Below are 17763 nucleotides of genomic sequence, written 5' to 3' on the forward strand. Positions count from 1 at the left end.
ACACTGACATGTGTACATATATAGAAGAGAAATGGAAATTTGCGTCAGTCAGTGATTTTCGCGAAAAATTAGATTGATCTGTGGTCATCTAGCGAGAATAATCACAAACTTTTATTACTTATATTATATTGTTACATTTATCATTAACAATAACTATTATGATTTCATTTGTTTATTGCAATATTTCACGATAAAGTTTCTAAATTTGAATTTAAGACAAAATATGCGCAAAAGACTCTATTATCATTCAGTGTTCTTTATTACCTTCGGAACAATATCAGGAGCAGACTAAACTATAAATAAGAGTAGCTAACCTTTTCCTTCTCTGTCTTTCTCTCGCAATCCTTGCTCCTTGTTTAATACCTTCACTATTATTCTGTGCTTCTGTTAACTTCAAACGAATTTTAATATGAATTTATCATACAGTTGATCAATAATAGACTATCCTGCATGCATTTATTCTTCTTTTGTACTGTAACCTCCACGATCATTCTGTAATTCTGTTAAGACAAGATGGTCTGCGCCGAAAATATTCGGACAGATTGACAGAAGCAGAGAGTATCCTTCAGTGGGGTTCATCGATCTTTGCCGAATCTCTAGAACTAACACAAACGCACGATGGTGGTTCTATGTGAAATGGCATCATACGTCATTATTGTTATGCACTAATTTTAATAAAGTTTTAATAGCAAATAAAGAAGTGTAACATGTTCAATACATATTTGGTTATTTGTAAAAACATACTTGAGTTTATGGAATATTTTAAAAGGAAAATTTAACTTTGTGATATTTTGATGATATATCTGTAAATTCAAATTTCTTTTACGAAAAATAATATCCCAGTTCTAATGGTTATTACCTCGTAATTATGCATATGGTTTGAGTTCTAATTTTGACAGAGCATATGCGATTTCAATAAATTTAATTTACCCCTTTAAAATAAACATTCGCCGTTCAGCAGTTTCACATAGATCCATCGCCAGCATGTATTTGTGTTAGTTCTAGGGTTCGGTAAAGATCTATATTCTGTCTTTTTAGATACAGTGATCTTAGTTATGTTAGGTTAAGAGTGTACGACAGTGGTTTTTAACAAATAATTATCATGTCGGAGACGCTACCATTGCCACAAAAAAAATATTACAGACAACGTGCACATTCGAATCCCATAGCGGATCACTGTATGGAATAGTACGTAATTATTTTCTTGAAAGAAAAATAAAAAATTGCATAAAAAACCAAATTCATGTAAACATGTCTTCATTCCCTTCTTTAATGAAATTTCAGTCCTGTCAAACCGAATTTAATGAATTGGAGTTCGTTATATCCACATTATTTTCCAAATAATGCAGAAGAGTCTAAAGAAAACAATATTACACAGAAATCTATACAATTTGTAGACATTGGTTGTGGTTATGGAGGATTATTAGGTATAAACTTTTTATTCTCGTACATTACGTTGTTTTTTATATTATTAATCAAATATTTTATACATTAGTTACTTTATCACCTATGTTCCCTGATAATTTAATCCTTGGTATGGAGATCAGAGTAAAAGTTTCTGACTATGTTATGGATCGTATAGCTGCATTAAGGTCACAAAATCCTGGACAGTATCAGAATATTGCATGCTTAAGGACTAATGCAATGAAATATTTACCAAATTACTTCCACAAAGGCCAGGTATACTAAGGTATAATCACATTTTTATATTAACAATTTTGAATGCTTTTAATTATTATTTCATACATTTGTAGTTGAAGAAGATGTTTTTCTTGTATCCAGATCCACATTTTAAGAAGTCAAAGCATAAATGGAGAATCATAAATAAAACACTTCTTGCAGAATACGCTTATGTATTAGCTGAAGGGGTAATATATTTTACAACATATTATTTTAAAACTTGCATGTTGCTTATATAGATATGTAATTATAAATATCATTTAAAGGCCATTGTATACACAGTAACAGATGTAAAAGATTTACACGAATGGATGATACAGCATTTTCATGAACATCCATTATTTCATGAAGTTACAAAAAAAGAATTGGTAAGTCTTTTAAGCTATTTATTAAAAAACAAGACTTGTAGTTACATTAAACAATAACTTTATAAAGGATGGGGATCCTATTGTGGAGAAATTATATGAAAGCACAGAAGAAGGTCAAAAAGTAACAAGAAACAAAGGAGACAAGTTTTTGGCTGTGTTTAAACGCATTCCAGATCCATTTAACAAAGAAATTAGTTGATACTAGACACCTTATACATTTGTACATAAATGAAGTTATTTTTTTGTATTCACACAACAAAAGATACCCTAAATTTATTTCTTGAAAAATCATATTCTACATCAGTTTCATCATCAACTGTTTCACGATCTAAAAAGGTATCATTGAAACAAATATTATTTTCTATGTAATGTAACAATTAATAAAAAAAAATTATTCTTAAAAAATTTGAAATCAAGCTATTACCCTCTGTCAAATCATCTTCGTAACCGATTCGTTTTTGTTTGGCCGATAATTTCAAATAGTTGCTATGACGTATGTCTTCATTAGGAATTAAATGTATAGTTTTTAAGGAAAATTCTTCGTGTACTATGATAAATAACATCTAAAAAATGGTTATCAATTATCAATCAATCAAGCTATTAGATAGAAAACTTCTATGGTAAATTTTTGTTTACTTCTTCTAATATTGAGTTAATAAGTGTTAATGGCTGTGAAATATACGATCTCCGTGTTAATTTCTTTCGTTCTGAAAGATCCATCGTGAATTGGGAATAATACAAATTTCTTCCAGGAATTAGACTGTCTTCAACTATTTTCTTAAATCTCGTACTATTAACAATATCCCTGGAAAATTTTAATTTTAATATTTTACTGTAAGAAATTACATTTTCGCTGATGATTGTAATCTGTTCTAAAAATAAACAATATAAGGAGACCACTTTTACCATAATAAGCCTTCTAAAATAAAAGGTATCATAGAGAGGCATTTTTCTTTTGTAGTAATATAATTGTTACTATCATCAAAACTAATCGTTTTTGATGGAGCAGCTTGTAATTCTTTCAACAAATTAACTCTTATATGTTGATCTTCCACAGGGTAGATAGTACAACGTAAACTCAATGTTTTGTGACATCGTTCCGGTTTATCAAGTATTTTTATCCACGATTTCTACATAAGTGTTAAACACCAACAGCTTACAAAATAATTTTTGTCATTGTAAAATATTAATTAATTAATTACCGGCACAGAAGTGCCTTTCTCTGTAATAGAAAATTGTCCTTCCAATTCCTGGCTTAAAATAGTATGTTTGATAATACTTCGTTGGTATTCTCGTCTTTCACTTGCGTTGTAGAATACACAAGGTATATGAACGTCAATTCTGCAAGGATATCCTTTGGTGTAAATTTTCACTCTAAAGCTTTGTACCGTGTTTGGACTCATTATACCCGTACGAGGAAATATGTCGACGCACAGGAACCCTGATATGTCTAGACTAAAAATATTTAACGATTTATAGAAAAATGAAAGAACATCCAAGAATTAAAAGCTTTAAAAGTACCATTCCCATTCATAAGCGAGTGCATCATTTTCCAAGTTGTTATAAACTAAAAGCATTTTGACAATGGTATTATGTGTAGGTGCACACCACATATTAATACAATCGACGCTAAAATATGCAGGAAATAATGCAATTCTGCAAGCACAATGATCTGGTATTTGTCTCCCAATATTCACAGACTGAAAATCGCAAGATGCTTCTCCTTTTATCGACAATTCTGCTGTTTCATTTCCCATAGTTACTGGAACCGTTACCTTAAAAAATATGATCCTATTAATTGTTAAATTATAAATAATATAATGGATTTTGTAATACCTTGTATTTTCCAAACATTCGAGGTTGGTACTTTAAGATAAGAGGCATAGCTGTTCGAGCTTTTATGATACCATCTGGGTTTAAACATGAAAAAACTTCACAATGATAGCTTTCGTTTACTTTACGCATATTATCAATGTTCAAAGAATATGGCAAATCGATATTCGTAATATTGTGTATCCAATGTATCTAAAATTTTATTATAATAATATTTTTTGTTCTGATATAAGGAAGTACTGGAGAAGATACTGAAGATACCCTATACATTGGCTCTTTGTTTCCAATATAAATATTTCCGAATAGAATTAATGAAGCACTTAAGAAATGATCTTGTGTCTCAGACTCAGTTAAGCAATCAATAATCATGTTTAAAATAATATGACGATCATGTCCTATACCTAAGTTCCAACAAATTGTTGATTTTCCAACTAATGTGAAACGTACATTCATGCCTATTATAGTTTCTTCCCCTGGCTAAAATATATTGCACAACATTTATTTTCAATATAAGTTTATGAATTTTGACTTAATATTATTCTATGAATGATCTTTCTGAGTTAAAAGAAAAGATCGTACTTTTAGTGTCGTTGATCTCAAGTGCACTACACAAAGATCTCTATGTGGGCAATCAATTTCTATGCGCTGAAGTGAAATACCAACTTTTTTCGTAACAGGCTGACAAGAACATTGTTTAATTCTCTTTAAAACCAATGGTACAGGCAATCTGGAAGGATTTATCACCAACCATTTTATGAAAATCGCTCCCTCGTTTACAATCATTGGAAAAAGGTTTATGTTTATTGTTGATGTTTCTCCTGGCAGCATTTTTTTCAGAATTTTGTTCAAACTAAAAAAGCGTGAATAATTATGTAATATGTAACATTAGTTGTGTAATGTGGTTAAAAAATGACTGTACCTATTTATTCGCAATGTTCTCCACAAGAATGGTTTGCTTACATTTAATGAATATTGCTGCTTATATCCAAAAGCGCATACATTCTGCACCTATTGCATGTATTGCGATTAAAATTTTAATTTTTCTATAATTGAAAATTTCATATGACCCAAAAAAACTTATGTATTACTTTTATTGTTGGCAATATACACATGCAGCATACATTGCAAATTCTTATTGGACTTTGTTTAGCTACTAATAGATCTGATCGAAAATTAACTCTTATCAGGTATTGAATTACAAATTCATAATACACTGCCGTACGTGGTTTAATAGAAATCGTAATTTTTTTATGCGATGTTGAGAAAACAGTTTCCGATACTGGATGCATTTTAACATCTTCTTCAATATTTCCAAGTGGACAATTACGATGAGTACAAATTAATTTATAATAAATATTTACTAAACTAGAATTAATAAGATCAATTGATAATGTCTTGGTATCGTTGTATTCTACTTCGCCGAAATTTAATTCATTTGGGATTGCCTGAAAAATTAAATAAGAGGAGAGGTAAAAGAAATTTTTGAACTATTTAAAGAAAATGTTACCTTTAATAATCCGTTTTCGCTTCTTGCACGAACGCGCAAATTTATGCAACACTTTGATCCAATGTTAACTCCATTTTTTATAACAATCAAAACGCATTGTACCTCAAAATCATAATCTACATTTGGTTCAGTTGGAGAAAAGGAACATTCTTGAAACAAAGTATCATTTGCATCAATTTCTCCACTTATACATTGCATATTAAGTTCAGGTGGCAATTGATAGAATTGATACCTATAAAAAAAAATCCTTTTACCAAAAGACATTTTTATATTTATATTAATAAACATATTAAATTGTTCACAACCTGATAAAACTAATGGGAAACTCAAGATGTTATTATTGTTGAAAATAATATTTGCATACTCTGCATATCCTTTAAAATTTATGTAGCTTTCATTTTTCATATCCCCATTAAAATATACTGTCCATCTTTCTATATAAATCTGTTCATCCTTAGGCTCAGATGTCATTTCAATTGCAATTATTTGATAATCCCTGTAATTAAAGAATTTATGTATTATTAATCTTTAATCAAGATTAAACTTAGAGATGCATTTACTGATTACACATACTCATAAATTACACCAAGCATTGGTTTCACAATGAAATGAGTTGCTGCTGGTGCAACAAATTGAAATGTAAGAGGCAAATGACCAAATTTTTTAATTAAAAATGTTGTATAAACTGGAAATGATGGAACACATGGTGGCATTATTATAGTCTGAGGTATTTCATACTGTGGAATCCATGTACTAGATGCAGTAGGAAAAGAGTGACCTAAGAAATAATATTCCAATTAAAAATATTTTAATTATTATGACTTAAATTTTTATTAATTGAATATCACACCTATTACTGTGACTGATGTAACAAATGGAAATGTTGATAACTTTTCATGTTCTAAGTAAACAGAACCAATAATTTCTTTTCCAAAAAGATTATTTTTCACATTAGGATTAAATGTAAGTTCAAAGAGAGTAGACTGATCTAGACGAATTTGCATCTCTAAAGGTGAGACATTAAAAATTCCATCAGTGTCTGTAAAGAAAAAAATTAATTAAAAAGCCAATTTATAATATCACTTATATATAAATTACCTTCTTCCCAAATAACCAATAAATTTGAATGACTATGATTTGTAAGACATATTGCTTGAGGTATTCTCTGAATAATATTTTCTACATCTACATCTGCCTGACCAAAATTAAAATAGTGTTTTGATAAAGATACTGGAGGTAAATCTCCTAATGTATTAACTATGTCTCTCATATATCCTTTAAACCCATTCTTTTCTCTCCAAGGATAAGTAATATGATTTATATCATCTTTTTTACAGGATGTTAAACCACAGTAACCATGTAATTCTATAATAATTGGTTCCTAAGTTTTAAACAAAATTTTTAGTGAAAATCAGTTTTTGTTGATAAAAGTTATGAATTATCACTATTTTAATATCTTTATTTACTTGGTGTAAAATTAAAATGGTTAAATGATAAGTGTATCTTCCACCTTTTGGTGACGTAAACGTAATTGTAATGCATTTATAAGAACAAGGACTAATAGTACCGTATCTTGTGTCTAATTGAAGAAACTTATGTTTTCTATCTATATTGAACATAAAAGTCGCAGTAACCTTAGAGTTGTTCGTTAATTTAATTCGTCTCTTAACCTCAGGATACTCGTACGTGCAATTCATAAAGATTTTTGTCGCTGAACAATTCACTTCAGGACCTTCACAAATATTAGAATAGGAAAATAGGAAAATAGGAAATCAATAAAAAAAATTATAATACAATGAGATAAACTTTAGTGCAAAATCAATTCGTTTGTCCATGACTTTATTTCAAGTTTAAACCACGTGTCAAATATGCAAATATTACTTCGCTAAGAAGTTCTTCGTTAAAAAATTGAAATATTCATTATAAAATATGAAATTCAAATACACATAATTTTTTTTATAAATACCGATACCAGATCCATAAACGATAATTTTCATATATGCTCCGCTGGTATCTGTAATAATAAAATAATCAACATTTTTAGAAGATGCAATAAGTGGCCGATAACGTATTTCGCACAAAAATTTTTCCTCAGGTGCTAAAGTCCAAGTATAGGAACGTAAATAAAATACATGATCCAGAGGATTTGTAGTTGGATCCCTTCGAACTTGGTATATTTGTTCATTCTGCAACGAACAGTTTAAAATTTACAGTATGTAAAAATTTACATTTTTCTTCCGTGAATGATATATAGTGATATATTTTTATAATAAAACTATTATAATTTTAAGCATTCAAGAATAATAAAATTCTAAATGTTATTTTTTGATACACCTTTCTTTTGTACTACAAGCAATTGCTATCAATTATAAAGGATACCTACACAAGATTCGTTCAATATTTCTATTGTTTTCACCAATGTTTTACCAATTTCCACATCCCCATACTCCAGTCTAATTACTTTCATTTTACTCGAAAAATCGTTATTCATCCTGCAAATCTAATCCTTTTAATTGCAAATATAGAAAATAGTACTTTTATAGTAATACATTAATTTCCATTTGAAATGAGTCTCGTCGAGATCGATGATCTCGATCTTCTCGATCTCGAGTATCTCGGTTTCTCTCGAATATGGGAGACATTCGTTTTGTTTTGATACGCTAAAGATGACGTATCCGTGAAGACGGTGAATCGCATCTAAACGATTTCGTGGAAAAACATTATACAGTAATTGTAATACCCTTTTTATTACGGGTAATCCGTGAGAAATTAGTCATATACACTATTGACTGATATTCGATGGTGACGTTACTCGTGTTCTTTATGGCTTTCTGACAGTTCCTGTAAAAATGGCTCGGTGGAATGTCTTACATTTTCTATGTTTACTATATCTTGCAAACAATTGCGTGAATTATGGCTCGTGTATGCACGACGACCATTATGTTGAATGTAAGTTTTTCGGAAAAAGTGCGGCTAATTTTTTTTATAATTGTGAAATTTAATATTTAACCTCTTCTCGTAGATGGTTTGGGGACACAAAAATTTTGTCATGTCTTGGGTAAAACGTTCACCACTGACATTAAAAGTGGTGCGGCAATAGTTATGTCGAAACACATATTTGAACAATGGATGGTTCGAACTAATCTTCATTGTAAGTTTACATTTAAAACAGCTAAAGGAGATGGACTGTTTGGTGTGATTCAAAAAATGTCTTTCAGACGAAATAAAACACAGTGTTTAGATTATGTACAAGTAAGTTACAATTTGGCATTTGTTCAGTAATTCTTCTATTATATTTTTTAATAATTAATGCTATAATACACTGTTGTGTAGGAATACTGTTTTCTAATCAATTTATTGTAGTTTAAAAGGAAGGATCATCATCAGACAGAGAAGTTTTGTGGTTCCATTGATCGCAGTAAAGTAAAATACTATGTAGTTCCTGAACCAGAAGATAGTGTGTATTCATCTGAATCACCATCATTAGCAAGGACATATGCTGAATATGATCCAATCAATCATAAATCTGCTGCAGAACTAGAGACTGAAATATTTATTTCAAAAGAAAAATTAAAAGAGGGGGAATTTCTTGCTCTTAGCATTGCTTATACTTCTTTTACAAGTAAGCTCAAAATAGTAAGTTACTAAAAAAGTATTGGAATAAATTGTATTATTAATATAATTTAATATTGCAGACTGCAGTCATGTAGATAGAGAAAAATATACATCAATTGGCTACCAAACTTGTATGTTGAATGAATTCTTTTGTGATGGAATTTATAATTGTGCACCAGGTGTTTGTTTTGATGAAGATACTTGTCCAAACAATACCAATGCAATCATCAGCACTGGTACTGGTACAAAAGTAACAGTGGGTGCAGTGACTACTTTAATTTTATGTTTCATCATATTTATGATGTGCCTATGGATATGCAAAAGATCACAAAAATTATGCTGGTCCATGGACTGCGCTGATCCGAATTCGAGACCATGGCAAGTGCATGCTTCTTATATGGAAGGACCTGCCACTCCTGTAGTTCCCTCGGCACCGATGTTAGAAGTGGCTGTTCCTTCATCTGTCGCTGATAAAGATTTGCCACCTAGTTATGATTCACTATTTCCAGAACAAAGTAATCCTGTTAGATCATAATCATAAGCATAAGTTACTATATGTAACTAATACATATTAGCAGCATATTATCTAATGTTTTAATTAGATAACGCTGTGCACAATACAGTCTTCAAATATATTGTAGGGATTATTTTGTTGTAAGTCCCACGTGATAGTGGATTAGGGCTATTTGAAGGAAGGAGTGCAAGTTTAAACATATAACATGTCTCTTTGTTAAATAGCCTACTTTATGGCTTACAATTAACGATAACTAACTTTCTAACTCATAGCTCGCGATGATTCTCACAAACCCTGACCTTAGTTGTCAAAAGTTTTACACTTTGTACTCCAATTCTCTGTGGTTCTTTCTTCAACTCTGGACTCTTTAATACTCGGGCATAGTCGTTGTTCAGACTATGATCTAAAATACTTGAGTCCCTTCATTCGCATCTAAAACTTTATGATTCAGTCATGAACTTATGAATACACTTGCTACAAACATTCACTCAAAATCCTCATTTCCTTTCATATGGTATGATGAATGAGTGCCTTTCTGAATAAACCAGATATAGTCATGTAACAAGTGCTTAAAAAAACTATTGAATCTTTTTTTAGTATTTTGTACCGACTTTTTTGTCAATATTGTGTACACTACCATTTGTAATGCTAAACATTTTTATATTTTGTATTACTCGTTACATGTAATTACTTGTAAAAGTTATACTGAAATACAAGTACAAGATTTTTAATGTGCAAAGTATAAATGGCCACTGTGAAAGGTCAATTATTCAGCAACGAAAAATTATTTTAGGACAACACTTTGTGTATAGTTTATAAGTCTTTTAATATTGGAAAAATACAGTATTTAATAAATTTAATATTTATACGAGATTGTTTTTGATATTTATTAAAATATTTACGACTTAATAGACAATTACCTCTTATTAAATTATAAAATTATTTATGGTATTATCTCCGTTCCTGTAAATCTATTCATTTTTTTCTGTTGGAATATGTTCATGTAACCATAAACAAGCATTGATAACGTTATCGATTTCAACTGGTCCAGTTGCCAAAGGATGATTATCTTCATAAAGTAACATCCTGTAATATTATACTTTTAATATTGTAACGGAATATAAGGAACTTAAAGTTAAAAAGAACTTTTAATTAAAAAAAGAATTAATGTGATTTCTAATTTTTTTGCACGAAATTCCCACTTACTTCGTTTTAACGTTATTTGCCTTAAGACGTTGATACCACAACTTCCCTTGAGACGGAGGTACACGTAAATCGTTCGATCCAATGCATAGTAAAGTTGGAGCTTTTACTTTAGCAACGTGGATAATTGGAGAACACTTAAACATTTTTACGAGTACCTCAACTTGATTTGATTCCGAAATTGGTGTGCCCTCATCATAAAGGTAATTGATTTCCGCAGCACACCTGGAATTAAATATATTATAAAATGAATGATTAAAATCAAAATTTTTTGCCATATATTCAATCTTTGCGGTGTTGTGGTAGTTATTTCTTGTTTTTTTTCTTCTTTTTGTAATTATACTTTGTTCTACAATTAAGCTTACTTAATTCTCTCTTCCTTACTCAGAGCATTGCGACTGTAATATAATTGAAGTAATTCAGAACTATGAAGAATCTTTAAAAATACATTAATATTTTACCAGTCTGGAATATCTGATATAGTGAACATAGCAGCAATGTCGATTACGGGGTTTCTTGCAACAACAACTTTATATAAATCCTATAAAAATAAGTTTTTATACATTACTAAATGTAATTAATTAAATATCGAACAATTTAAAAACTTACTGGATATTGAGCACTTAAATGAGTTACTAAAAATCCTCCATGTGAACCGCCTGTAATTCCTATTTTTTCTGGATTTAACCATCGATACTTCCGTAAAGCTTCTTTCGTAGCAGTTACACAATCTTTCACATCAACATCTCCAACCTTTCCTTGAAGATATTCAACAGTTTTTGAACCCATTCCAGTAGAACCACGATAATTAACTTGTACCACTGCAAAGCCTTAAATTAAGAAGAGTATAATTTAATATACTTATGTTAAAAAATATAAATTAAAGTTGAATATTTACCTGACAAAACAAATAAGAAATAATCGAGTATAAACAAATTTGCATAGTTAACATGGGGTCCACCATGTGGTACAATCACTAAAGGTACAGATTTCTCATCTCCATTTTTTGGTCCAAAATAGATGAAGTTAAAATGTTCTAAAATTAATAGAATGTTACATGTATTTAACTGAAAATGTACACTTTCCACTTTTCAATTACTAGTAAATTACTTACTAATTTCATCGTCATTATCATAATCATAATCGGAAGGCTCGTACATTAAATTTTCAGTACCAGGAATTGTTGCAGCAGTTGAAACTTTATTTCTTTTAATATGGCCATTGTTAATTGTTTCAGAGGTAAACCTTCCTACAGTAAGAACAGAAGGTTCCAAAAGAGACGTTTCCGAAAACGCGATAATATCATTGTTTACATCCAAAATAGTAAGGCTACTTTTATCATTTTGAATTTCAGTTATACTCTTCGTTTCTGTAAATAATGTTTTTATTATTGATGATTTAAAGAAAGAAAAGGCTTCGTAAGAAACAGATAAATCACGTTACTTTCTTACTTATATTAATAATATAAGAACGCGTATTATTCTGTTGAGGTGTACTTAAAAATACATATTGGGAATCATTGTTCCAGCATCGACGTGGTAAACGGCCGTACAAACCATAGAACTTTTCAGCATTTTGGATAGGTATGCTTGATTCTACAATGTCTACAAGTATATCAGCCTAAACAGAATACAATAATGAGATTTAGATACAGTTAATATTGCTTTAATATTTCAATATATTCACACCTTCAGATTTTCAGAGTTGAATTCAAGATACATCAGTCTATGAGCATTATGATGGACACCACCTGCTTCCCTTTCTAGCCAAATTAAATATTTTTTATTAGGACTAAACCTAGGGCAGCGAACAGCACATCCATCACTTGAGAGTTTTCCTAGCAGAAAATGTACATCAAAATAATATATATGTACATATATAATCCCAACTTAAAGCTGAAAAATGTGTAGACATGGAATATTTCTTACTGTACTCTTCATCCTTTAATAAAAATATCCAAGAAAGCCTATTAGTACAAGCAATAAGACCTAAATGTCTTGGTTCATGTTTCCATGCCACACCAACCACACTTTGACTATCTTCAGCCCACAATACTTGAGCAGGTGACAGTTCATCTGGTATACCTGAGAGAGCTGAAATTGTGTCAGTTGTCGTATCAAGGACTGTGACAACTGGATGGTGTTTACCTACCAATTGTTCTCCCCAATGAGGCTTATAAATGTACTCATTGCCCTGCACCAAGAATTTTATTAAATGAAATTTAAAATGCATTGACAACATTATAGAAAATAAAATATCTTACCACTAATACTTCATCTTCATCTTCATTTTTCTTATCTTTATCTTTTTTATTAAGAGGTTTCTGTTTATAAAATGGTTCAGATTTTGGAAGCTTTTTTTCAGCAATGTATAATACTTTTGTTTTGTCTGGAGACCATTCAAAGGAAGCAAATTCAGCTGGGAATACAAAGAACAAAATTTGTTTAGTAAATCTTGTTAAATACTCGGTAAACATTAAGTGTGCATAATTTTTAATTAATAATTACAGTCTGTGTACACATCTCCATGCACATCCAAAGCTGCTAAATCATAATTTTTTACAAGCCTCTGTTTATCCCAGATTTCAATGAATTGTTTTGTAGTATTTTCAATAGTAGCTTGTCTTAATACAGCTCTACGCTGTCCATCCTCAGTTGAAGCAGATAGAAGTCTTAAAAAAAGAGAATTTTCTAAACACATGTGTTAAAAATATATCAAGTTATATTTTTGTAATGGATATGTAACATACTCTGTTGTAATATCAATAGGAAAAGATTCAGATTGCACTTGTAATTTTGAATTTAATATATGAGTTTGGCAAAATTTTTGATTTGTTTTCCTTTCTAAATTTCTCTGAGACCATGCACTTAAAATTGATATTCCATTATTAGTTAATTCAACAATCTTTGCACCACTTAAAGAAGGTGTTCTCGCTAATGTCTTGTATAAACTGACAATTTTTTCTACCTATAAAAATAAAAATTCTTTTTGTATTTTTGCCATCCTATACAGAGATGTTTCTTCCGCAACTTGCTCTTAAATTCTGTTATCAAACTGTAACGAATATACTACAAATAGGTGTTCAAATCTTGATAAGGATGAGACAGTGATAACAAGTACAAATAATTAACAATGCTAAAATTCCATCAGGCTACTTTGCATCGCCATTTTCTTATCTACAATTTTATTCACGAATAAAAAATGTAATTTTGAATATGCAATTCGTCTTCCCTTTAAAGGAGAGGGAAATATTGTTTTAAAATGAGAATGAGGTTACATACTTTGGTATGAATTCTACGAACCTTAATTTTTTTTTTAATTTCGTGATGGTTATACTGCAATTTTAATAAAGAATATCGTGTACTGATATAATAAAATAAATAATAGCAAATAATATGTGTTTCTGTTTAACTTTAAAAGGGTCAATATTAATACTACGGTAATACGATAATTAACTCAATGATATTCTTTTTTAAGTACATTAAAATTTGTTTTATACCTTTTCTATTATTTTTGTAAATATATTTCAAATTTATTATACGCTTATAATTCGGCAATATTCTTTACTTTCGCAGAAAACAATGTTTGATTGTTAAATTGGTAGCAATGGAGGAAGAAAACAGTCGTATTGGCGCTACCTTCGGAAAGAACTTGATCCAAGTTTTTTTTATTTTACATCAACTTGCAATATGCCAGTATACCAATGGCATAATGCAATGTATACATATCACAATATTAGTACAATGACACTAGCGTAATTTTATAACAGTTAATCAAAGTATGTAAAATAAGCTATTAAAATAAACAAAAATTTATTTACAATGTATAATTTTACAGGCTCATTTAAGCCGCGTATTACGTATATACAGTTCGCAACAATTACACATGGCCTTAATAACTTGGTCATAAAACGTATTTATAAAAAATTGTATAAAAATAATTTAGAACCGTTTTATATTTGATCGAAATGAATTTTGTTCACCTTTAAAGCAATGCAAAATAAAAGATTATAAAAATACAAACTACTGCACAATTACTAAGACCACTTAGGTTGACAAAAAGTATTCCCTTCGATGTTCTACTTCAATTACACTTAAATACCTGTAAAAACGTTACCGTTTAAAATCGTATCGGAAAGAAATTTAAAAGAATTTCCAGTAAAAAATCGCGTCATTACTTTAGAATCAATTCGAACAGAGATCTCTCAGATCTCTGGACAGACGTTGCGAAATGTTTCCTCTTCGAAAGGTGCGTAATATCTTTACATAAGTTCAAATTATCATATAAATTAATATACATACATATACATATTACACTTAGACGTACTTATACCGATATCAGTCGTGCATTCGTTAAAACTCATTTATAGTCCGTAACGTGTATCGAAAGTAACCTAAGCTTAACGAGACTAAAGAAACATTTCAATAAAAATCATTCAAATACAGGATGTCAGTTTAAAAAAAAAAAAACAAAAAAAAACGATTGCTTCAAGGGCATAAAAAAGCGCAAACTATTGTATATCCCTCAAGAAGAGTGTTTTCATTGTCCACAACTAAATACTCACTACATAAAGCGATGCAATTAAAAGATAATTCGAGAATTCTTTAACTTTAAACACATTGCCAACCTTTCTCTGATCTATATCTACTACATTGCTCATTACAAACGATACTCTGTTCAATAATACTGCCAGATACTATTAAACTTCACTTTCAAATTCTCCTAAATCCTTACAGAAATCTACTGTACCGACTGCCTATATAAATTCATCACCTACGAAACAACATCCTTTTTCACTGCTCTCCTCAAATACAAAAAAATCAATTTCTACGCTCGTTACATTTGACAATGTGTTAAAAGACACGCAGTGTCGCTGTTTTCCAAAATAAAAAAAAAAGGAAAAACAAATGTCAACTTAAAAATACGAGAATCGGAAACTTCGCGCCAAGATCGGCAGAGCTATGTTGTTGTAACACACGATTACGAAGTAGGCTGATTTAACTTTACTGATAGACCGATCCTCGCTTACAGAACTAGTGAATCGAATTAAGAAAGGATCGTTTGGAATTCCGCTAAGGTACAGAAAGAGCCCGGCACTTTCGATTCGCCGCCGGTCTTCCTTTCAATTGCCAAACAGTGCCGCTTTCTGCCTGAACTGTGCCCGCCTCGCCGCCTTGTCCTCCTCTTCTCGCTTTCGTTCCTCCTGTTCCATGCGGATCTCGTCCTCGAATTTGCTTGCCTTCCGTAGCTGTTCGATCTGTGAACACGGTAATTGAAGCACCGGGGAAACGCTAATTAGCACTGATACGCATTTCTGAATACTGAATTTATCAAGAACACCATAACGTTCGTATTACTACTCAGCTTGCGATTTCATTAATACAATTCGCCACTGGCAAAACTAGATACTATCTCTGGGTCTTTCTCCAAGGTTTAATTTTCGCTTCGATGAAAAAGGTATAATTGTAAGTGAAAAAAAAGAAAAAGAAGAATCGTTTAAATTGTGATAATTAAATGGTTAAGAGTATGTAGAAAGGAGAGATTCCTTTGGTTAACATGTTTACAGATGTGGCTATTTTTACAACGAGAAAATATGTTGATTTTATCGTTAGCAGAATAAGCATCTTTGTTATAGTTCTTGGAATTGTGAAATTCGAATGTTTCACGGTGATCCAAGGAGCGAGAAATATATCTGAAGAAGTTATCCTTCCTCTTCCAATTTTCAGACTAGTTTGCATTGGAATCTGCTACTTGAAATGTGTTCATTTGGTTTAATCAAGCGAAACGATCGTGGATACCTGTATCGTGGAATTGAATATACATACGTGATTATAAAGGATTTTTAGGATCGAGAAGAGTCTCTTGAAGATCGTAAGGAAGTGTATATCATTTATCGAAGTTAATCTTTCGTAATGAAATGTAACAAGGATGTTGTTGTCTAATTAAAAAAACGAAGAAAAGTAGTTGATACCTTTGCCTCGAAGAAGTGTTTAGCTCCTGTGACTCCTACTTCATCCACGTCAACTTCCGTGAGACGTGCGAGCTGGCCTAATCCAGAATCCTGTTCTAATTCACCGGCACGTGCTTTGCGGTAGATCAGTAGGAACTGTAACGAGTCGGAAATCACACGTGCGTTCGTAAATAAGATCGTACGATTAGGTGTATTACTTCATCCGAGCTTCTTCTTTTTTTTTTTTATCGATAAGAAAGGAATCTGACGAATCGACGTACTTATACGATTACAGTTTTTTTTAAACGTTTCTACTATGTATTATACGATTACTATAGTAGTATTCCAAGTTCTAGAAAGTTAACAAGTTGGGAAATTTATGAATCAGCATTGGTTCAAAGTGTTCGATAAAAAAGGGGGAGAAGTTGGGAAACGAAGACGGAGGAAACGGTTTCAGAAACTTCATCGAATCCGCTAAAACTTAATTTCTCAATTTTAAGAAGTTAAAAAATAAATGATAGAGAATTTTCAGAACCATTTTTTGCAATTAAAATTTTTTTTAAATTGCTAATGGAGCCACTGAGCCTCTCAAATTAATTTCTCCCAAATTAAGAAATAAATAGCAGAGAATTTATTACAGAATTACTAGATCCAATTTTTTACAATTAAAACATTTTAAAAATTGCTAATGGAGGACTGAACCTCTCAAATTAATTTCTCCGAAATTAAGAAAGAAATGGCAGAGAATTTTCAGAATTACTGGATCCACTTTTTTTTTAATTAAACATTTTTTTTACAATTGCTAATTGAGGACTGAGCCTCTCGAATTAATTTCTCCGAAATTGAGAAAGAAACGGCAGATAATTTTCAGAATTATCAGATCCATTTTTCTACAATATAAAATTTTTTTAAAATCGCTAATTGTAAAGACAACGAGTGTCTCAGTTGTCCTTGCGCGGATTAGTCACGAAATGATGGAGGATCGAGGAAACGGTGAGTAAGAGGAAGGTGATGCCGGGTTCAGTGACGCTGGGTGAATCATTGTGATCTATGAAATGGACAGTTCGATCGCGCGTATGCAGATCGAACCGCT

At 30.8% G+C, this 17763-nt stretch overlaps 5 protein-coding genes across 5 annotated transcripts in view; 2 read left to right on the plus strand and 3 right to left on the minus strand.

The window, feature by feature from the left end:
• Window positions 1-1102: 1102 nt before the first annotated feature.
• LOC108578884 (tRNA (guanine-N(7)-)-methyltransferase) lies at window positions 1103-2247 on the plus strand. The gene is made up of 6 exons (XM_017942295.1): window positions 1103-1188; window positions 1285-1427; window positions 1496-1680; window positions 1755-1868; window positions 1947-2048; window positions 2116-2247. The coding sequence occupies exons 1-6, from the start codon at window positions 1103-1105 to the stop codon at window positions 2245-2247; spliced, it is 762 nt and encodes a 253-aa protein (XP_017797784.1).
• A 49-nt stretch (window positions 2248-2296) lies between these two features.
• LOC108578803 (coiled-coil domain-containing protein 108) lies at window positions 2297-7855 on the minus strand. The gene is made up of 18 exons (XM_017942201.1): window positions 7772-7855; window positions 7355-7574; window positions 6855-7120; window positions 6487-6769; window positions 6239-6427; window positions 5962-6166; window positions 5389-5884; window positions 4970-5326; window positions 4801-4889; window positions 4461-4731; window positions 4143-4358; window positions 3885-4073; window positions 3570-3823; window positions 3251-3503; window positions 2955-3178; window positions 2685-2853; window positions 2473-2611; window positions 2297-2376 (listed from the first exon to the last, which is right to left on the minus strand). Exons 1-18 carry the CDS (start codon window positions 7853-7855, stop codon window positions 2297-2299), a joined length of 3984 nt encoding a protein of 1327 aa, XP_017797690.1.
• Window positions 7856-8047: 192 nt separating this feature from the next.
• On the plus strand, window positions 8048-9538 carry LOC108578885. Its single transcript, XM_017942296.1, has 5 exons — window positions 8048-8121; window positions 8227-8337; window positions 8411-8640; window positions 8752-9010; window positions 9084-9538. Exons 2-5 carry the CDS (start codon window positions 8238-8240, stop codon window positions 9536-9538), a joined length of 1044 nt encoding a protein of 347 aa, XP_017797785.1. The 5' UTR covers window positions 8048-8121; window positions 8227-8237.
• A 942-nt stretch (window positions 9539-10480) lies between these two features.
• On the minus strand, window positions 10481-15380 carry LOC108578804 (acylamino-acid-releasing enzyme-like). The gene is made up of 14 exons (XM_017942202.1): window positions 15285-15380; window positions 13470-13687; window positions 13228-13391; window positions 12984-13138; window positions 12649-12913; window positions 12409-12557; window positions 12172-12340; window positions 11835-12089; window positions 11619-11756; window positions 11330-11550; window positions 11182-11261; window positions 11086-11118; window positions 10724-10945; window positions 10481-10603 (listed from the first exon to the last, which is right to left on the minus strand). Exons 1-14 carry the CDS (start codon window positions 15378-15380, stop codon window positions 10489-10491), a joined length of 2280 nt encoding a protein of 759 aa, XP_017797691.1. The 3' UTR covers window positions 10481-10488.
• A 71-nt stretch (window positions 15381-15451) lies between these two features.
• Window positions 15452-17763, minus strand: part of LOC108578821 (EF-hand domain-containing protein D2 homolog) — a 23594-nt gene continuing 21282 nt past the window's right edge. Inside the window, exons 3-4 of the mRNA XM_017942221.1 lie at window positions 16692-16826; window positions 15452-15977 (exon numbers count right to left, since the gene is read on the minus strand). Coding sequence (XP_017797710.1) covers window positions 15843-15977; window positions 16692-16826 — 270 coding nt within the window. The 3' untranslated portion in view covers window positions 15452-15842. The remainder of the gene's footprint in view (window positions 15978-16691; window positions 16827-17763) is intronic.

This window comes from Habropoda laboriosa, unplaced genomic scaffold (assembly GCF_001263275.1).
Source record: "Habropoda laboriosa isolate 0110345459 unplaced genomic scaffold, ASM126327v1 scaffold62, whole genome shotgun sequence".
In the NCBI taxonomy this organism is placed as follows: domain Eukaryota; kingdom Metazoa; phylum Arthropoda; class Insecta; order Hymenoptera; family Apidae; genus Habropoda; species Habropoda laboriosa.